Here is a 16,072-nt window from a genome sequence, read left to right as displayed (position 1 = left end):
TTGTGCTTTTTTTCGCTGTAATACTATGTTTCCCATGCTATGTTTTGTCGTACTATGCTGACCATCCTACGTCTCACCATGCCATGTTTTGTCATATTATGTTTTACCATGCTTTGTTATGTTTTGCCATCTTTGCCAGTGTTCTGCCATGCCATATTTGCTATCACGTTATATAAATACACTTTATTATGTGTGTAAACTTGTAACCTATTCTGAGCTGTTCTAGGAGGATGGGACTTAAAACCCAATAAATAAATAAATAAATTATAATAATTGCCATGCTTGTGCAGTAACTGCTGGGTGCGTTTCCAGCGCCTTTCCATGCCCGCAGTTCTATCAGCCGTAGACCTAGCGTGACTGTAAGTACAGAAATGAAACAGGGATGCACGTCACTTAGAGTGGCTTATAAGTGGAAGACATGTTTATGCCCCGCCCATACATATCAAGTTTCAAGTTTATTAGGATTTGATATACCGCTTATCAAGGTTATCTAAGCGGTCTTTACAACCAGGTACTCAAGCATTTTCCCTATCTGTCCCGGTGGGTTCACAATCTATCTAACGTACCTGGGGCTATAGAGGACTGAGTGACTTGCCCAGAGTCACAAGGAGCAGCGCGGGGTTTGAACCCACAACCCCAGGGTGCTGAGGCTGTAGAGCCAACCACTGCGCCACCCATGTATTTAAGAGCTGTGGTGGGTATTTTAGAAGCTCTGTTGTTTTGGACATCTGAAAATGGGCATTCAGACATCAATATTGCATGGACGTTCAAATCCCAAGTTTATAAAGGCAAAGGGGTGTGTTCTGGGCATGTTTAGAGCTAGACTAGGGAGGGCCCAAAATATGTCTAAGCCTAAAAAAAGCTGGATGGCCATATTTAGACTTGGTACGTGGCAAGTCCAGGTTACAGAGAAGGTGCTCTGATTGAGCAGTTCTCCACTGAACGACGATAAAAGAATTCACAGTAGGTCATTTTCAGTCCCTGCAGTGTTCATAATTTAAAAAAAAAAAAATTACAAAAAGCTGCAGTGGGATTTGAACTGGCAAACTCTAGATCTCAGCTCCGTCTCTTAACTGGTTGTTTTAATCATTAGACCAGGGGTGTCAAAGTCCCTCCTCGAGGGCCGCAATCCAGTCGGGTTTTCAGGATTTCCCCCATGAATACGCACGAGATCTATTTGCATGCACCGCTTTCATTGTATGCTAATAGATCTCATGCATATTCATTGGGGAAATCCTGAAAACCCGACTGGATTACGGCCCTCGAGGAGGGACTTTGACACCTCTGCATTAGACTGTAGCTGTGTGGCTATTTTGTAATTTGGATGCGCCTCTGCTGCCACAGAGACGTCCACGTCTCTCATTTCCTCCATTCATAATTTGGACATTCCAGTTTGTAAAATGGATGCTCGCGCTGTACATTTTCAGCACATGGTCGTCCGTCTCATGGAGGCTGCATTATCGCAAGGATGTGCTGAGACTGGAGTCGGTTCAGAGAATGGCCACCCGGATGGTGTCAGGACTCAAGGATCTCCCATACGAGGAACGGCTAAACAAATTGCAGCTATACTCACTCGAGGAGCGCAGAGAGAGGGGGGACATGATCGAGACGTTCAAGTATCTCTCGGGCCGCATAGAGACGGAGGAAGATATCTTCCTTTTCAAGGGTCCCACGACAACAAGAGGGCATCCGTGGAAAATTAGGGGAGGGAAACTACGAGCTGACACCAGGAAATTCTTTTTCACAGAAAGGGTGGTTGATCGCTGGAATAGTCTTCCACTGCAGGTGATTGAGGCCAGCAGCGTGCCTGATTTTAAGGCCAAATGGGATCGGCACATGGGATCTGTTCACAGGGCAAAGGTAGGGGAGGGACATTAGGGTGGGCAGACTGGATGGGCCTTGGCCCTTATCTGCCGTCTATGTCTATGTTTCTATGATCCTGTTCTAAAATGCACATGAGATAGACATCCATTTGTGACATACTGACTGGGACATCTACATTCTGAGTTGAACGTCTTTTCTAAAACGCCCCTTCTCTTACGCACGCCATTATAGAATAATGCTCAAGCGCTCTGATGGCACTTTTATGAGTAAATGTGCACTTGTTAATATCCTATTAAATTATGCATGCAAGGGACACATAAATTTTACTTATTTATTTAGAGTCGTACATTCTGCTACATAACTGCCTTTTCCATATGATCCAAAATGCCCAATTTGCTATAAGGCCAACAACAGTGACTATCTGCAGTTTCCAGATAACTGAATTGCCCTGGCAATAACTAGACAGTCTAGCGAAACAAACAGAAAGGAGATAAACCATCCCTACTGGGGAAGCAGCACCACAGCAAAGAAGTACACTTTTCCCTCCGTATTCGCTGTGATAGGGGATTAACAGAACCGCAAATACTGACAAACCGCGAATAACTTTTTTATATGTTTGCTGTTTTCTATTAAAAACCATCGTGAATATGGTGAAACCGCAAATAACGTGGTGGGAGACCTGACCTCCTGAAGGAGAGGCAAAACACGGTGAACAAAGTGCTGGGAATCAGCGATTTCTCTGCGCAAGCTGATGTAATTTTGGGGGGGGAGGAGCCTGCAAGCTAAACACCGGGAATAATCGAAACCGCGAATACGGAGGGAGAAGTGTAGCAAGGACCCCTGGCCTTTCCAAATGTAAAATATTATCAGAGAAATGGATTCGCAAAAGATGGTTATTAACTTAAATAAAGCAGCACCAAAGGGCTCATGATGATAAATAGACTTGACGAAGAAAGACGGGAGAATCGTCTCCACAGCTAAATCACGAGAAGAACAATAGTGGAGATGTTCAATGATATTGGTGTGCTTTATTTATTTTTGTCATTTTTATGCCCATGTGTCCTTTAAATTAGCGTTGTCCAAGAGCGGTGTTTCCTTTTGTGATATACTTAACTCTGCAAAGCATAATACGGATAAATTGAGGCTCCTGAGAAAGGCCTCTTGGGCCGAAGCACGTGCGTGTCGAGTCATCGCACCAATTAGGAAAAGCTTTGAAATAAAATAAATAAAGCACACCGGTATCATTGAACATCTCCACTGTTGTTCTTGTGATGAATAGACTTGGCCAGGGTCCATGTTTCGGTAGAAGCGCCTACGTCAAGAGTCAAAACATCTGAAGAGTTCGTAGATAATAATAATAATAATAATAACGGTTTATATACCGCAGGACCGTGAAGTTCTATGCGGTTTACAATGATTATTAAAAAAAATGTTACAAATTGAATAGAATTGAGATAGTTAATATCTATTGTTTAGCAGTTCTAGAGATCTGGTATTGAGAGAGAGATTGTGCGAATCAGTTTCCTACGTACTTTAGGAACAGATATTACATTACATTACATTAGGGATTTCTATTCCGCCTGTGCCTTGCGGTTCTAGGCGGATTACAATAAAGATGATATCTGGGCATTTCCAGTAGAATTACATTACAGGAGAAGTGTTAATTACAGGTAATAGTGAAGAATTACAGTACATTCAATATCACAGGAGATGTTACATAGCAACTGAGTCAATTTACAACTGGTGGAGAATAAAGAATTACAATATATTCTAGATTACAAAAGATGTTACATGAGCTGAGTCAAGTTTCTTCGGATGGAGAGTAGCATCATATGCCTATAAGTGGAGGTGTATTTATTGTTTTGATGATTGCATGATGTTGGTTAATTAATGTTGATGATATGGACAGTAGGGGTGTTTAGTTTGGGTTGGATAAAGAGATTCTATTCCCAAAGGAATATATCCCAAAGATATGTTTTCAGTTGTCTCCTAAATTCCCTATATGTATTGGCAAGCGTAAGTAGTTGTTTCAGATCGTTGTCCCATAATGCTGCTTGATAAGAGAGAAGATGTTGGTGATGAATTTTGAATTTGCATCCTCTAACCGGGGGGGAAACAAAATTCAAGTTTGAGCTTCTTTTATGTCTATTGGTTGAAAAGGAGAATAGGTCGGTTATGTATTTGGGGGCTAGATCGAATAGAACCTTGAAGCAAAAGCAGCCATAGGATAAAACCGTCATCAATAAATATCGTAATCAAGATGCAGAATCATGTAAAAACTGCCTGCTCCTTTGTCTACTTCCATACACTCTCTGCTTTGCTTGATTACAGGGAGCGTTTGAAAGTAGACAGAAAAGCGCTCGGTTTTTATGTGATTCTGCGTCTTGATTGGGATATTTATTGACGGCATTTTTATTCTATCTAAGAACTCTTCAGATATTTTGACTCCTGATGTAAGCTTTTCTGTCGAAACATGGACCCGTGTTGAGTCTACTCACCTTCATAAGCCTTTGGTGCAGCTTTTTTTAAAATGTTAAATAAACATTTCTTTTGAATCCATTTCATAGTTGGAAAGGCCAGGGGTCCGCCCCTACTTTTTTGTGGCAACCAAATAGTGCTAAATAGAACTATCTAAATGCCACGGAATATTAACAGTTGGGCCAGACGGCCAGCATGATTTTGAAGGAGTCTGGGACTGGTTTTCCTGAGTGTTGAACTAAGTTTTCTCTTTAATAAAATGCTGAATTATGTTTAGCTGCAGATCTAACTTATCTCATGTTCTAGCCTGCCTGCACTGGGTGTTTTAGCTTGGACATTTTATGTTCTTATGGTTATCTCAGCATACACGATATTGTATTCCGCCCTCCTGGACATGTAACAGAAAGACTGCAGGGCTTAGATAAGTGACCTGCTAGTGTGAGCTTAGGACCAATGATTGTTAAGAAAAGTAGCACGTGAAAAGTTTTTTCTAGAATTCAATTGTATAGCCAGAAAAATAAATAAATACCTCTGTAACTTCCTGGTTTCGGGACTTCTGAAGATGCCAACTTGGTGGTCGGGAGTCGCATATATGCTGAATAAACCCTGTTGCTTTCTTCAAGTCTCTGATTATTGTGTCTGAGTGACCTTTCAATTTGACCAGATATGGTCCTCTCCTTCCAGTTTAAATCGTTTTGAATAGCAAAACTTTAGAAACAGGGCCCCCCCCCCAAAAAAAAAAAATAGTTTCACTCTGATTTTTCCTATCAGCCTTTCATTACGCGAGTCTTCAATTTTCAGTTCTACTTCATTCCGGTGAAATGCTGGCTTACTCTGCTGTGGTTGGTTTCTTGCAAAACAATGATTCCCTGTGATCAGGTTGAACCATTATCTTCTAGGCAGCTCCATTTTCTTAGTGGGCGGGGAAAGTAATTTATTTGCCTGGATATTAAACACCTACCAGGCCTCCATCCTGTAGATCAAGGGTGTCAAATTTGGCCCAAGATTTGCCTGCCGTTCCTTCCCCCCCTCTATCCTGGCTTCCCAGTCTCACATTAAAGCAGCCTGCAGAGGATCACTGGTCAGCTGTAGCGATCCTAGCAGGCTGCTGTAACCTCAGCAGCACGTTCCCTCTGCCGCGGTCCCATATGTCAGAGAAGGGGCGGGACCGCAACAGAGAGAACGTGCTGCAGAGGCTGACGGCAGCCTGCTAGGATCACTACAGCCGACTGGCGATCCTCTGCAGGCTGCTTTAATGTGAGATTGGAATGAAGGGAGGGAAGGAACAGAGGGCCAAATCTCGGGCCAAAAGGAAAGATGTTAGACCTCTGGGGGAGGGAAGGGAAATGGAAGGCCCTGGCAAGCGAATTATCAGAAGACAACCAGAGCCTGGGCCCAACATGATTTGAATAATGACCAGATAACAAAAGGTAGACAAAATAATTGTATTTTCTGTTTTGTGATTACAATATGTCAGATTTGAAATGTGTATCCTGCCAGAGCTGGTGTTAGACAGCGAGCGTGAACTAGGACTTAACAGAGCCAGCGTGGAGTTGGAGAGGTTGTAACCCTATACTTCTACTAAGACTAGGGAGTGTTTTTATTAAGGTGCGCATTTAGCGTGTTATAATCTTTATCGCACGCTAAATCAGTTAGTGTACCTTAATAAAAGGACCCTTAAGTATCTTAATAAAAAATTTGGCCCACAACGTAGCCTATGTTTTAGATTTCGGCCTCTTATGTGATTGAGTTTGACCCCCCTGCTCTAGACAAAAGCCAAATTTAACAGTAGAGTTGTTCCTCATTCTTTTCAGACATGTGATAAAAACACGGATAGAACAGATTTATCATTTTAAACTAGCTTGTCTTTTAGAATTTGTTGTGCTCATTTGTTGTAGCAATCATTGATGAATAGACCAAGCGGAACATTATTTTGACAAATGAAATTGACGTTCAACTGGAGGACTGTTCTGTTGTCGAGATTTTGAGGATGAGTAGGAGGCTAACACATACCAAGCAGTGTCTTGAAAGGGTAAATTGTATATATAGCACCTAAAAACACAATGTGGTAGTCTATAAACCGCACCTAAAGTTAGGCGTGATTTATAGAATATGCCGGGAACCTGTGCCTTAAATCCATGTACACCAACTGAAATGTGGTACAAATCCTCTCACCTAACCTAGGCATTGATATCTCTTATTCTCTAATTATTCCCCTCTTTTACGAACGCATAGCGCAGGTTTTAGCACCGGTAGCGGAAGTAGCTGCTCCGACGCTAAAACCCACACTACACATTCATAAAAGAGGGGGTATGTGCGTCAATTTGAGAAATGTCCCTGACCCGCCCATGACCCTCCTATCACTGCACCTATTTTTGGGCACCACGCCTAAATTTACGTGTAAAATTTAAATGAAATCCAATTAACGGTAATAATTGCTTGTTAAGACGCGCAAACTGGCTCGTCAAATCAATTGCGCAAGCCCAAATTTGCGCATGAAACTCAAAGCGCCATATATAGAATTAGGGAGAAAGTGTAAAGTACAACTCAAGAGCCAGCAGTCCTGCTATGATGGTGAAAGGGAACAGATTCAAGTAACATTTAGTGAAAGAATTTAAGAGAGCGTGAGGTAAGAGCGTGATGGTGACAAAATAGCACGAGATAATACAGAGCACGTCGATATTCAAAGTGATTTCCCTGGCCAGGAATATCAGCGCAACCCACTGATGGCATAGCTATTTCTGGAGGTAGAGTTATTCGGTTAAGTGCCAATATTCCGCACTCAGCTGCGTAGCGAGGCTGGAGTAGTGGCACCCAGTATCGCCATGCCACGTGTGCCCCTCTCCCCCATACTCTTCCCCCATCCTTCGTCCCACATGCCTCTTCATATCCTTGCCGGATGTGAGCAGCTTCTCCTTCTTTTCATGTTGGTCTCATCTCACCCTTTGACATCACTTCCTGATCCCTTGATCAGGAAGTGACATCAGAAGGAGAGCTGAGGCCTGCGCGAGCAACGGTTAGGAAATGCTGCTGGCTGCTGGCAAAGATTTGAAGAGATGGTTGGGCGGAAAGGAGGAGAGATGCCAGTGCCCCTACCAAGATGGCACCCAGGGTGGTCTGCCTGCCTTCCTTCCCCTCCCTCCCCCCCGTCACTGCACCATGTCAGCACTGTACCACATAAGTTAACTGGACAAATCGGAGCACATAGAATTCAGTCCTATCTTTATCCCGTTTCGTTTAGACCAGGAGTAGACAATTCCAGTCCTTGAGAGCCACAGGCAGGTCAGGTTTTCAGGATATCCACAATGAATATGTATGAGATGCCTCCTTAAGATGCAAATCTATTTCATGCATATTTATTATGGATATCCTGAAAGCATGACCCGCCTGTGGCTCTCAAGGACCAGAATTGCCTAACCCTGGCATAGACAATTAAATGCTGAATATCACACTTAACTGGCAAAAGAAAAACAGATATTCACTGCTGGTGCCCAGATATGACCTAGCACGGATTATCTGGGCCCAATTCAGGCGGTGGCTAAAATATACACTAGCTGCTGCTGACTGAATATTTACTCCGGGGTTCCTTAATGGTATCCAAGTAGCTTGAGGTAAGCGCAAGAGATTCTTAATGGGAATAAAGTGAAGGGAAAACTGAAGATCAACCATGGTTCATGCCATTGCAAGGGGAAGAGAACTGGCCGGATCACATGGGCCTTACAATCCTTATCTCCTTTCATATTTTATGCTTTACCATACATCTGTTGACCCAAAGTACAAAGATGGCCAAGGTGCTCATACAACAAAATAATCCAAAAGGAAGGAACACCCCCCCCCCCCCCGAACAAACTAGGTAAACCAAAGAAGGAATGGGGAAGGGACTGAACACATCAACCTTAGGGAGCAAATACAATTTTATTATAAGCGAAAATATATAAAATCATATCATATATGTAAACCAAGCCAAGTTTTGTGAATTTTGTGGACCCAACACGGTCCGTGTTTCGGCTTCTGTGGAGAAGTCTTCCTCAGGGGTCGGCCCATTAGATGGCGCTCAATGAAAAACTCTTCAAATGACAAGGCTGGATGGAAGAGGCATCTTTGGTGGTTTAGATGCCCTCTTCCATCCAGCCTTTAAGCCTTGTCATTGGAAGAGTTTTTCATTGAGCGCCATCGACTGGGCTGACCCCTGAGGAAGACTTCTCCACATAAGCCGAAACACGAACAGCATTGGATCCACAAAATTCACAAGACTTGGACTTTTTATAAGGCTTGGTTATACATATATGATACGATTTCATGTTATATTTGCTTATTATAATAAGATTGTATTTGTTTCTTAAGGTTGGTGTGTTCGGTCCCTTCCGTATTCCTTCTTTGGTTCACCAAATTGCTCATCCAACACTCTGCTTTGGCCAATATGGCGGCTTCTTTTTTTCCCCATAATTTGTTCCAGCTGAGGGAGGCAGAGAGAATACCACCACCTCTCCCATAAGTAATGACCACATTATTTATGCTCCATTCCTTTTTTTTTTTGTTTGTTTGTTTGTCTGTTTCTGTGTTTCACATTAGCAGACATTGTAGAAGAGAAGCCAGCAGACTCACTGCAAGATCTCTACCGAGCCCTGGAGCGGGCCAGTCTGTCCCCTCTTGGAGATCACCGCCTTTCAACCAAATTGGAGTACAAGAAGTCTTTTATAAGCAGATGTAGCGATCCAGTAGTCAATGAGAAACTGCACAGACTGCGAATTCTGAAAAGCACTTTAAAGGTAGGATCACGAGGAGGAGAACAAAGCGAGTCAGTCAGTAGAGCTCACTCAAAGCCAACATCAGTTATTAAGACTGGCCAGTGGCATAGCGAGGGAGATTGGCATCCAGCATTGCAACGCTGTGCACCCCCCCCCATTTTTCCCCGCTGCTTGAGCGCCCCTGCTCTAGCCGCTGATTGAGCGCCCCCCTCCCGCGCACCTCTTGAAACGTTCGCCAACCTGAGTGGCACCTTCCGTCAGCTGCTCACGCCCACCTTTGCTCCCTTCTGATGTCACATCCTGCTCCCGTGGCCAGGAAGTGACATCAGAAGGGAGCCGACACCTGCATGAGCTGCAAGTGGAAGAGGCTCGCACTGGTAAACAATTAAAAGAGGTACGCGGAGAGGAGAAGAGGCACAAAGATGATGCATGAGGCAGTCCACCCGCCCCCCTCCCCCTTGCTCCACCACTGAGGCTGGCAATGGAGAAGGCAATCTGCAGTCTCTAACAGTAAGCTAGATCAAAGAAAAGAGAATGGAAGTGAAAACACATTTTTCCAAGAGCAAAGTGCAAAAAATGTGCAAACCTAAACAATTGTGTTCTCTGGTGCGGTGGGATTGACCTTTCCTAGAGCAACAGTGGCTAATTAACACAGAGCGCTGGTCAAAATTATGAAACTTTTAGCCGAGTCAGCATTCTGTCTCCAAGATGGTTGCAATTAGAGGCCCGTTCACTAAACTGCGTTAAGGGCTAACACGCATCTAACAGAGTAAACCGTGGGCAACTGCGAGATGCTCTACAGCAGGGGTGTCCAACCTTTTGGCTTCCCTGGGCCGCATTGGCCGAAAAAAATGTTTCTGGGGCCGCACAAACGCGCAAGTGCTGTAGCAAGACAGAGGAGGGTGCCGGCAAGACAGTAAACACCCGGGGGCAGCAGAGGAAAACACTGCATCGCCCTCGACCGGGGCCACACAAAATACTTCACGGGGCCGCAGGTTGGAAAACCCTCACCTACAGCATCATGTAGTTTACATTTTTGAGGGGGGGGAGGGGTCAGGTGGTGGAGAGCAACCATTTAGCATGTCTGCATGACTGCATGCTAACTGATTAGCAGATGGATAACACAGGAGTGCTTGCCGCCTACGCAAAAGTGCTCCTGTGGTCATTTATAAAAATGGTCACACGTTAATGGTAATTTGCGCACGCCCGTTAATGGAAAGAGTAGAAAATAGTTTCATAGTTTATTTAAATTTTGATTAAACGCTTAACCAAAGGTGCAAAGCGTTGTACATAATAATTTAAAATTAGCTGGGGAACAGACATTTTAAATAATCAACATGAACAAACATTTCAAACATACTGGTAGCATGAAAACATTGAGGAAAAGTAGGAGAGGGTGGTGGATGCCTGGAATGCGCTCCCGAGAGAGGTGGTGGAGAGTAAAACTGTGACTGAGTTCAAAGAAGCGTGGGATGAACACAGAAGATTTAGAATCAGAAAATAATATTAAAGATTGAACTAGGCCAGTTACTGGGCAGACTTGTACGGTCTGTGTCTGTGTATGGCCGTTTGGAGGAGGATGGGCAGGGGAGGGCTTCAATGGCTGGGAGGGTGTAGATGGGCTGGAGTAAGTCTTAACAGAGATTTCGGCAGTTGGAACCCAAGCACAGTACCGGGAAAAGCTTTGGATTCTCGCCCAGAAATAGCTAAGAAGAAAAAAAAAAAATTTAAATTGAATCAGGTTGGGCAGACTGGATGGACCATTCGGGTCTTTATCTGCCGTCATCTACTATGTTACTATGTTACAACTTTTTTTTTTTTTTTTTTAAAGAATACAAATAAGGAAATTACAATAGGGAAAGGAAATGATTTAATTCATAGGAAGATAGGTGTGTACGGAAGTTCAATCAGTTAAAAGCCTCTTTAAAAAGCAAACATTTTAGGCTACTTTTAAATTTCTGCAAGTTTTGTTCGGCTCTGAGGAACAGAGGGAGAGAATTAGTGGGACAGTGGCTGAAGAAATGAGAGCACGACGACTACCAATTACCTTTAGGGAAGGAATGTTGTGAGGCAGATCTTAAAGATCTAGGAGGGTCTTACGGAATTAATAATCTATCTAGGAAAGCAGGAGTATTAGTCTGTTTGATGTTAAAAGTCAAAAGTGCAATTTTGTAAGTGATCCGCTGTAAGACAGGCAACCAATGAGCTTTTTGTAATAAAGGGGTGACGTGGTCGAATTTTGTGGAACCTGAGATAATTTTGATAGCAGTATTTTGTATGAGTTGAATACGTTTTATGTCAGGGTTTTTACAGCCAGGGTAAAAATGGCCTTTGTGCACGGATATGCTAAGGCTAGGGTTACCATTTTTCAGGCCCGCAAAAATCCAGACCCTGGCCCCGCCCTGTTCCGTTCTGCCCCAGCCCCTCCCAGTTCCACCTCCAGCCCTGTTCCGTTCCGCCCAAGCCCTTCCCAGTTCCGCCTCCATCCCCGCCCCCACAAATCTCCTCTCTTCTTTCCCCGCCAAGCTCCGGCTGCGTCTGGAGGGCCTGGACGCCATCCGCACATGCTCAGATGCCCTCCAGATGCGGCCAGAGCGCGTCGGGGCTTTCCAAACCCCGGACAAACTACCGAGTTTTGGAAAGTCCGTCCGGGACCCTGGACAGTCCTCTAAAAAGAGGACATGTCCGGGTTTTCCCGGAAGCCTGGTAACCCTAGCTAAGGCCTACTTTTACTGCAGCTTAGTAAAGCGACCCCCTTAATTTACTGGGCAACAGGTTCATCCTGCAGCTCTGCCCCAGATCAATCTGTGAATGTTGTAATTCTTACTGTCAAGTCTGGCTCAAGAGATTACAGCATCCCAGGCCATGCCACCCCCAGCCATTTCCCTCCTCTGACACTACTGCCCAGTCCCAGCAGGATGTGGCTTTATAGGCCAGCTGCCAGGTAGAGAATGACACGGGAAGAACTTTAACCCCGTCCTTGCAGGAACTCAATTTCCCCATCCTGTCCCCACAAGTTTTGTCGCTGTCCTTGTCCCTGCCCCATTCCTGCAAGCTCTGCTTTAACCGCACAAGCCTCGAACACTTATGATTTTAACGTGTTTGAGGCTTGTGCAGATGAGGATGGAGCTCAGGCATTGGTGGAATGAGGCATTATGACATCACAATCTGAGCTCTAGAATGTTGCTACGTATGATTTTAATGACATCACAATCTGAGCTCTAGAATGTTGCTACTTATGATTTTAAAGCGTTTGAGGCTTGCGCAGATGAGGACGGAGCTTCCAGGAATGGGGAAGGGACAGGAAAAGAACTCGTGGGGATGGGATGGGGAAATTATTTCCCACGGGGATGGTGGAAATTTGTCCCCATGTCATTCTCTACTGCCAGGAGGAGAGAGTGCCACTGTCAGTATCAAGCAGTAGTAAGAAATGCACTGATAGATCAAAAAAAAAGTCTAAACTGTAAGGAAAAGGACCTCAAACCCCCCTTTCTACAGGTCACACCCCGAGTCTTTCTGGGGTCATGGATATTATCACTGGTTCCAAAAACCTTACAAAATATTTTTGCTTTTTAATTTTAATTCAAAACATTTCTTTATGTTTTCAAAATTTCTTGTCTATGTTCAGACTTTTAGATGAAAAATGAAGCTGTACCAGAAGGAAATTAAGCTTTTATGTACCCAACGGCGAGTCTGCCGTTCCACACAGGGGCTTCTTCAGGGCTTACCTCCCTCTTTTAAAAGGTGCGCTAAGCTAAAAGCTGGCGTGTGTATGTTATCCTATGGACGCGTTAGCGGTTAGCAGATGCGATGATTTAGTGCGCGCTAAATCCACGCTAAAAAGAGGGCTTAGTGTCTCATTCGTTTCCTTACCCACCAAATTAACACTATTAGGGGACAGCGTTCAGTCTGTAAGGTTTTGGGGACCAGTGATAATATCCGTGACCCCAGAAAGGCTGTGCCGGAGCTAAAAAAAAAAAAAAAAAAATTTGAGAGACGCAGATCTAAATTTAGAGCTGAGTCAATGGAGGCTGAAGAGGTCACAAGACATTTCAGTGAGAGAAGCAGAATTCGAATCCTAGATTCCCTGGTTTTTAGCTCATTGCTCTAACCTCTAGACCAGTGTGTCGCAAACGTTTTCCGCCACGGCACACTGAACTTGGGGCCGCGTCTACAGGGCCTACTACCATTAATTATTTCTATAGTGCTACCAGATTTACACAGCGCTGCACAGAGTCACAAAAACAAACAAACAAATAAAATAGTCCCTGCTCCAAAGCGCTTACAATCTAAACAGACAAGACAGACACACAGGATGTCAATGATACAGTTAAGGGGAACGGTTAATCAGCTGGCTGGGTTGGAGGGCAGAGGGGAGTACAGGACAATCAAGCCATTGTGACATCACTGATGAGGTTGGATTTTATTGGTGGAATGAGGCGTTATGACATCACAAGCTCAGCTCTGCTTCCCAAAGACTGAACTACTATGAATTATTTCTATAGTGCTACAAGACAGACAGACAGGATGTCATGGATACAGTTAAAGGGAACCTGTAATCAGCTGGCTGGGTTGGAGGGCAGAGGGGAGTACAGGACAATCGAGCCATTGTGACATCACTGATGAGGTTGGCTCTTATTGGTGGAAGAGCCATTATGACATCAGAAGCTCAGCTCTGCTTCCCAAAGACAAACAGGATGTCATGGATACAGTTAAAGGGAACCTGTAATCAGCTGGCTGGGTTGGAGGGCAGAGGGGAGTACAGGACAATCGAGCCATTGTGACATCACTGATGAGGTTGGCTCTTATTGGTGGAAGAGCCATTATGACATCAGAAGCTCAGCTCTGCTTCCCAAAGACAAACAGGATGTCATGGATACAGTTAAGGGGAACGGTTAATCAGCTGGCTGGGTTGGAGGGCAGAGGGGAGTACAGGACAATCAAGCCATTGTGACATCACTGATGAGGTTGGATTTTATTGGTGGAATGAGGCGTTATGACATCACAAGCTCAGCTCTGCTTCCCAAAGACTGAACTACTATGAATTATTTCTATAGTGCTACAAGACAGACAGACAGGATGTCATGGATACAGTTAAAGGGAACCTGTAATCAGCTGGCTGGGTTGGAGGGCAGAGGGGAGTACAGGACAATCGAGCCATTGTGACATCACTGATGAGGTTGGCTCTTATTGGTGGAAGAGCCATTATGACATCAGAAGCTCAGCTCTGCTTCCCAAAGACAAACAGGATGTCATGGATACAGTTAAAGGGAACCTGTAATCAGCTGGCTGGGTTGGAGGGCAGAGGGGAGTACAGGACAATCGAGCCATTGTGACATCACTGATGAGGTTGGCTCTTATTGGTGGAAGAGCCATTATGACATCAGAAGCTCAGCTCTGCTTCCCAAAGACAAACAGGATGTCATGGATACAGTTAAGGGGAACGGTTAATCAGCTGGCTGGGTTGGAGGGCAGAGGGGGAGTACAGGACAATCAAGTCATTGTGACATCACTGATGAGGTTGGCTTTTATTGGTGGAATGAGGCATTATGACATCACAAGCTCAGTTCTGCTTCCCAAAGACTGAAACTCTTCACACTACTACTATGAATTATTTCTACAGAGCTACTGGATGTACGCAATGCTGTATAAGTCACAAAGTAGACAGTCCCTGCTCCAAAGAGCTTACAATCTGAACAGACAAGACAGACAAACAGGATGTTATGGATACAGTTAAAGGGAACGGTTAATCAGCTGGCTGGGTTGAAGGGCAGAGGGGAGTACAGGACAATCAAGCCATTGTGACATCACTGATGAGGTTGGCTTTTATTGGTGGATTGAGGCATTATGACATCACAAGCTCGGCTCTGCTTCCCAAAGACTGAAACTCTTCACACTACCGCTACTACTATGAAGTATTTCTATAGTGCTACCAGACATATGCAGTGCTGCACAGAGTCACAAAGAACACAGTCCCTGTTCGAAAGAGCTTATAATCCAATCATACAAACAGGATGTCATGGATATGCATATGTGTGATGCTCAGAAGCTCTCCAGACGTAGCCCTGAGATCAGGGCTTTCCAAAACCCGGACAAACTGCCAGGTTTTGGAAATACCTCCATTACCTAGGGGGGGGGGGGGGGCGGCAGAGAGAAGGAGAGGTAGCGGGGTCTGTGCCAGCAGTGACATCCTGTCTCGCTGTTCCACACCTGGGATCTCATCACCGAACACTGTTGTGCCATGGCACACCGTTTGCTATTCACGGCTGTAGATTGCTCATCACTCAGTTATTTTTATTAATAGATGCTAGTCTGAACTTTAATATTTTAAATTGTTTTGATTGTCGTGTCCAGGGAGACTGTAGAGCAGATACGATTAATAAATAACCATGTATGTGTATGAAGAGACGGCAGTGGTTTCTGAGTATAGATGATTTATTCTATAGGTATAAGACTAACTTATGTGTGTATTATTAGTGGGCTGGGAATGGGAGACAGTGAGAGGGTGAGATGGCAGTGTTCACAAGCCAGGGGAACAGAGGCGGGAGGCGTTGTACGTGTGGCTGTTTAACTACTAGGGTTACCAAATGTCCAGATCTTAGAGGACTGTCCAGGTGTCCGATTGGATTTAGAAAACCCGACACTTTGTCCGGGTTTTGGACGGCCCAGGCTCTGCCAGAGCTCAGAGCTGTGTCTGGAGGGCCTCTGAGCATGCGCAGGTATGACACAATGACATCACACGCGCGCGTGCCCGACATCTTCGTGTCATCCGCTCATGCTCGGAGGCCTTCCAGACGCGGTCCCAAGCTCTGGGAAGAAGAGGAGATGAGGTTGTGTGAGGGCGGGGCTGAGGTGGAAGGGGCGGGGCTGGGACTGGAACAGGGCGGGGGCCACACATCACTTTTTGCCGTAAAAATATGGGAACCTTTAGTGTGTAACCCACATTCCCCTTTTCTCCCCCCCCTTAGTGTTACTAGACGTCTGGATTTCCCTGGACATGTCCAGGGGTCCAGACGGCTTTT

The 16,072-nt window shown here is 44.8% G+C and overlaps 1 protein-coding gene across 6 annotated transcripts in view; it reads left to right on the top strand.

The window, feature by feature from the left end:
- Window positions 1–16,072, top strand: part of CNKSR2 (connector enhancer of kinase suppressor of Ras 2) — a 546,461-nt gene that overhangs the window by 506,213 nt on the left and 24,176 nt on the right. For 3 of the 6 annotated variants that reach the window (XM_033948514.1, XM_033948515.1, XM_033948512.1), the window contains one exon: window positions 8,875–9,071. The exons of 1 other annotated variant lie outside the window; for it this stretch is intronic. In XM_033948514.1, coding sequence (XP_033804405.1) covers window positions 8,875–9,071 — 197 coding nt within the window. The remainder of the gene's footprint in view (window positions 1–8,874; window positions 9,072–16,072) is intronic. 2 more of the 6 variants (XM_033948517.1, XM_033948513.1) reach the window with 1 other exon arrangement.

Source organism: Geotrypetes seraphini, chromosome 6 (assembly GCF_902459505.1).
Source record: "Geotrypetes seraphini chromosome 6, aGeoSer1.1, whole genome shotgun sequence".
Classification (NCBI taxonomy): Eukaryota; Metazoa; Chordata; class Amphibia; order Gymnophiona; family Dermophiidae; genus Geotrypetes; species Geotrypetes seraphini.
This window is presented reverse-complemented; position numbering and strand designations above follow the sequence as displayed.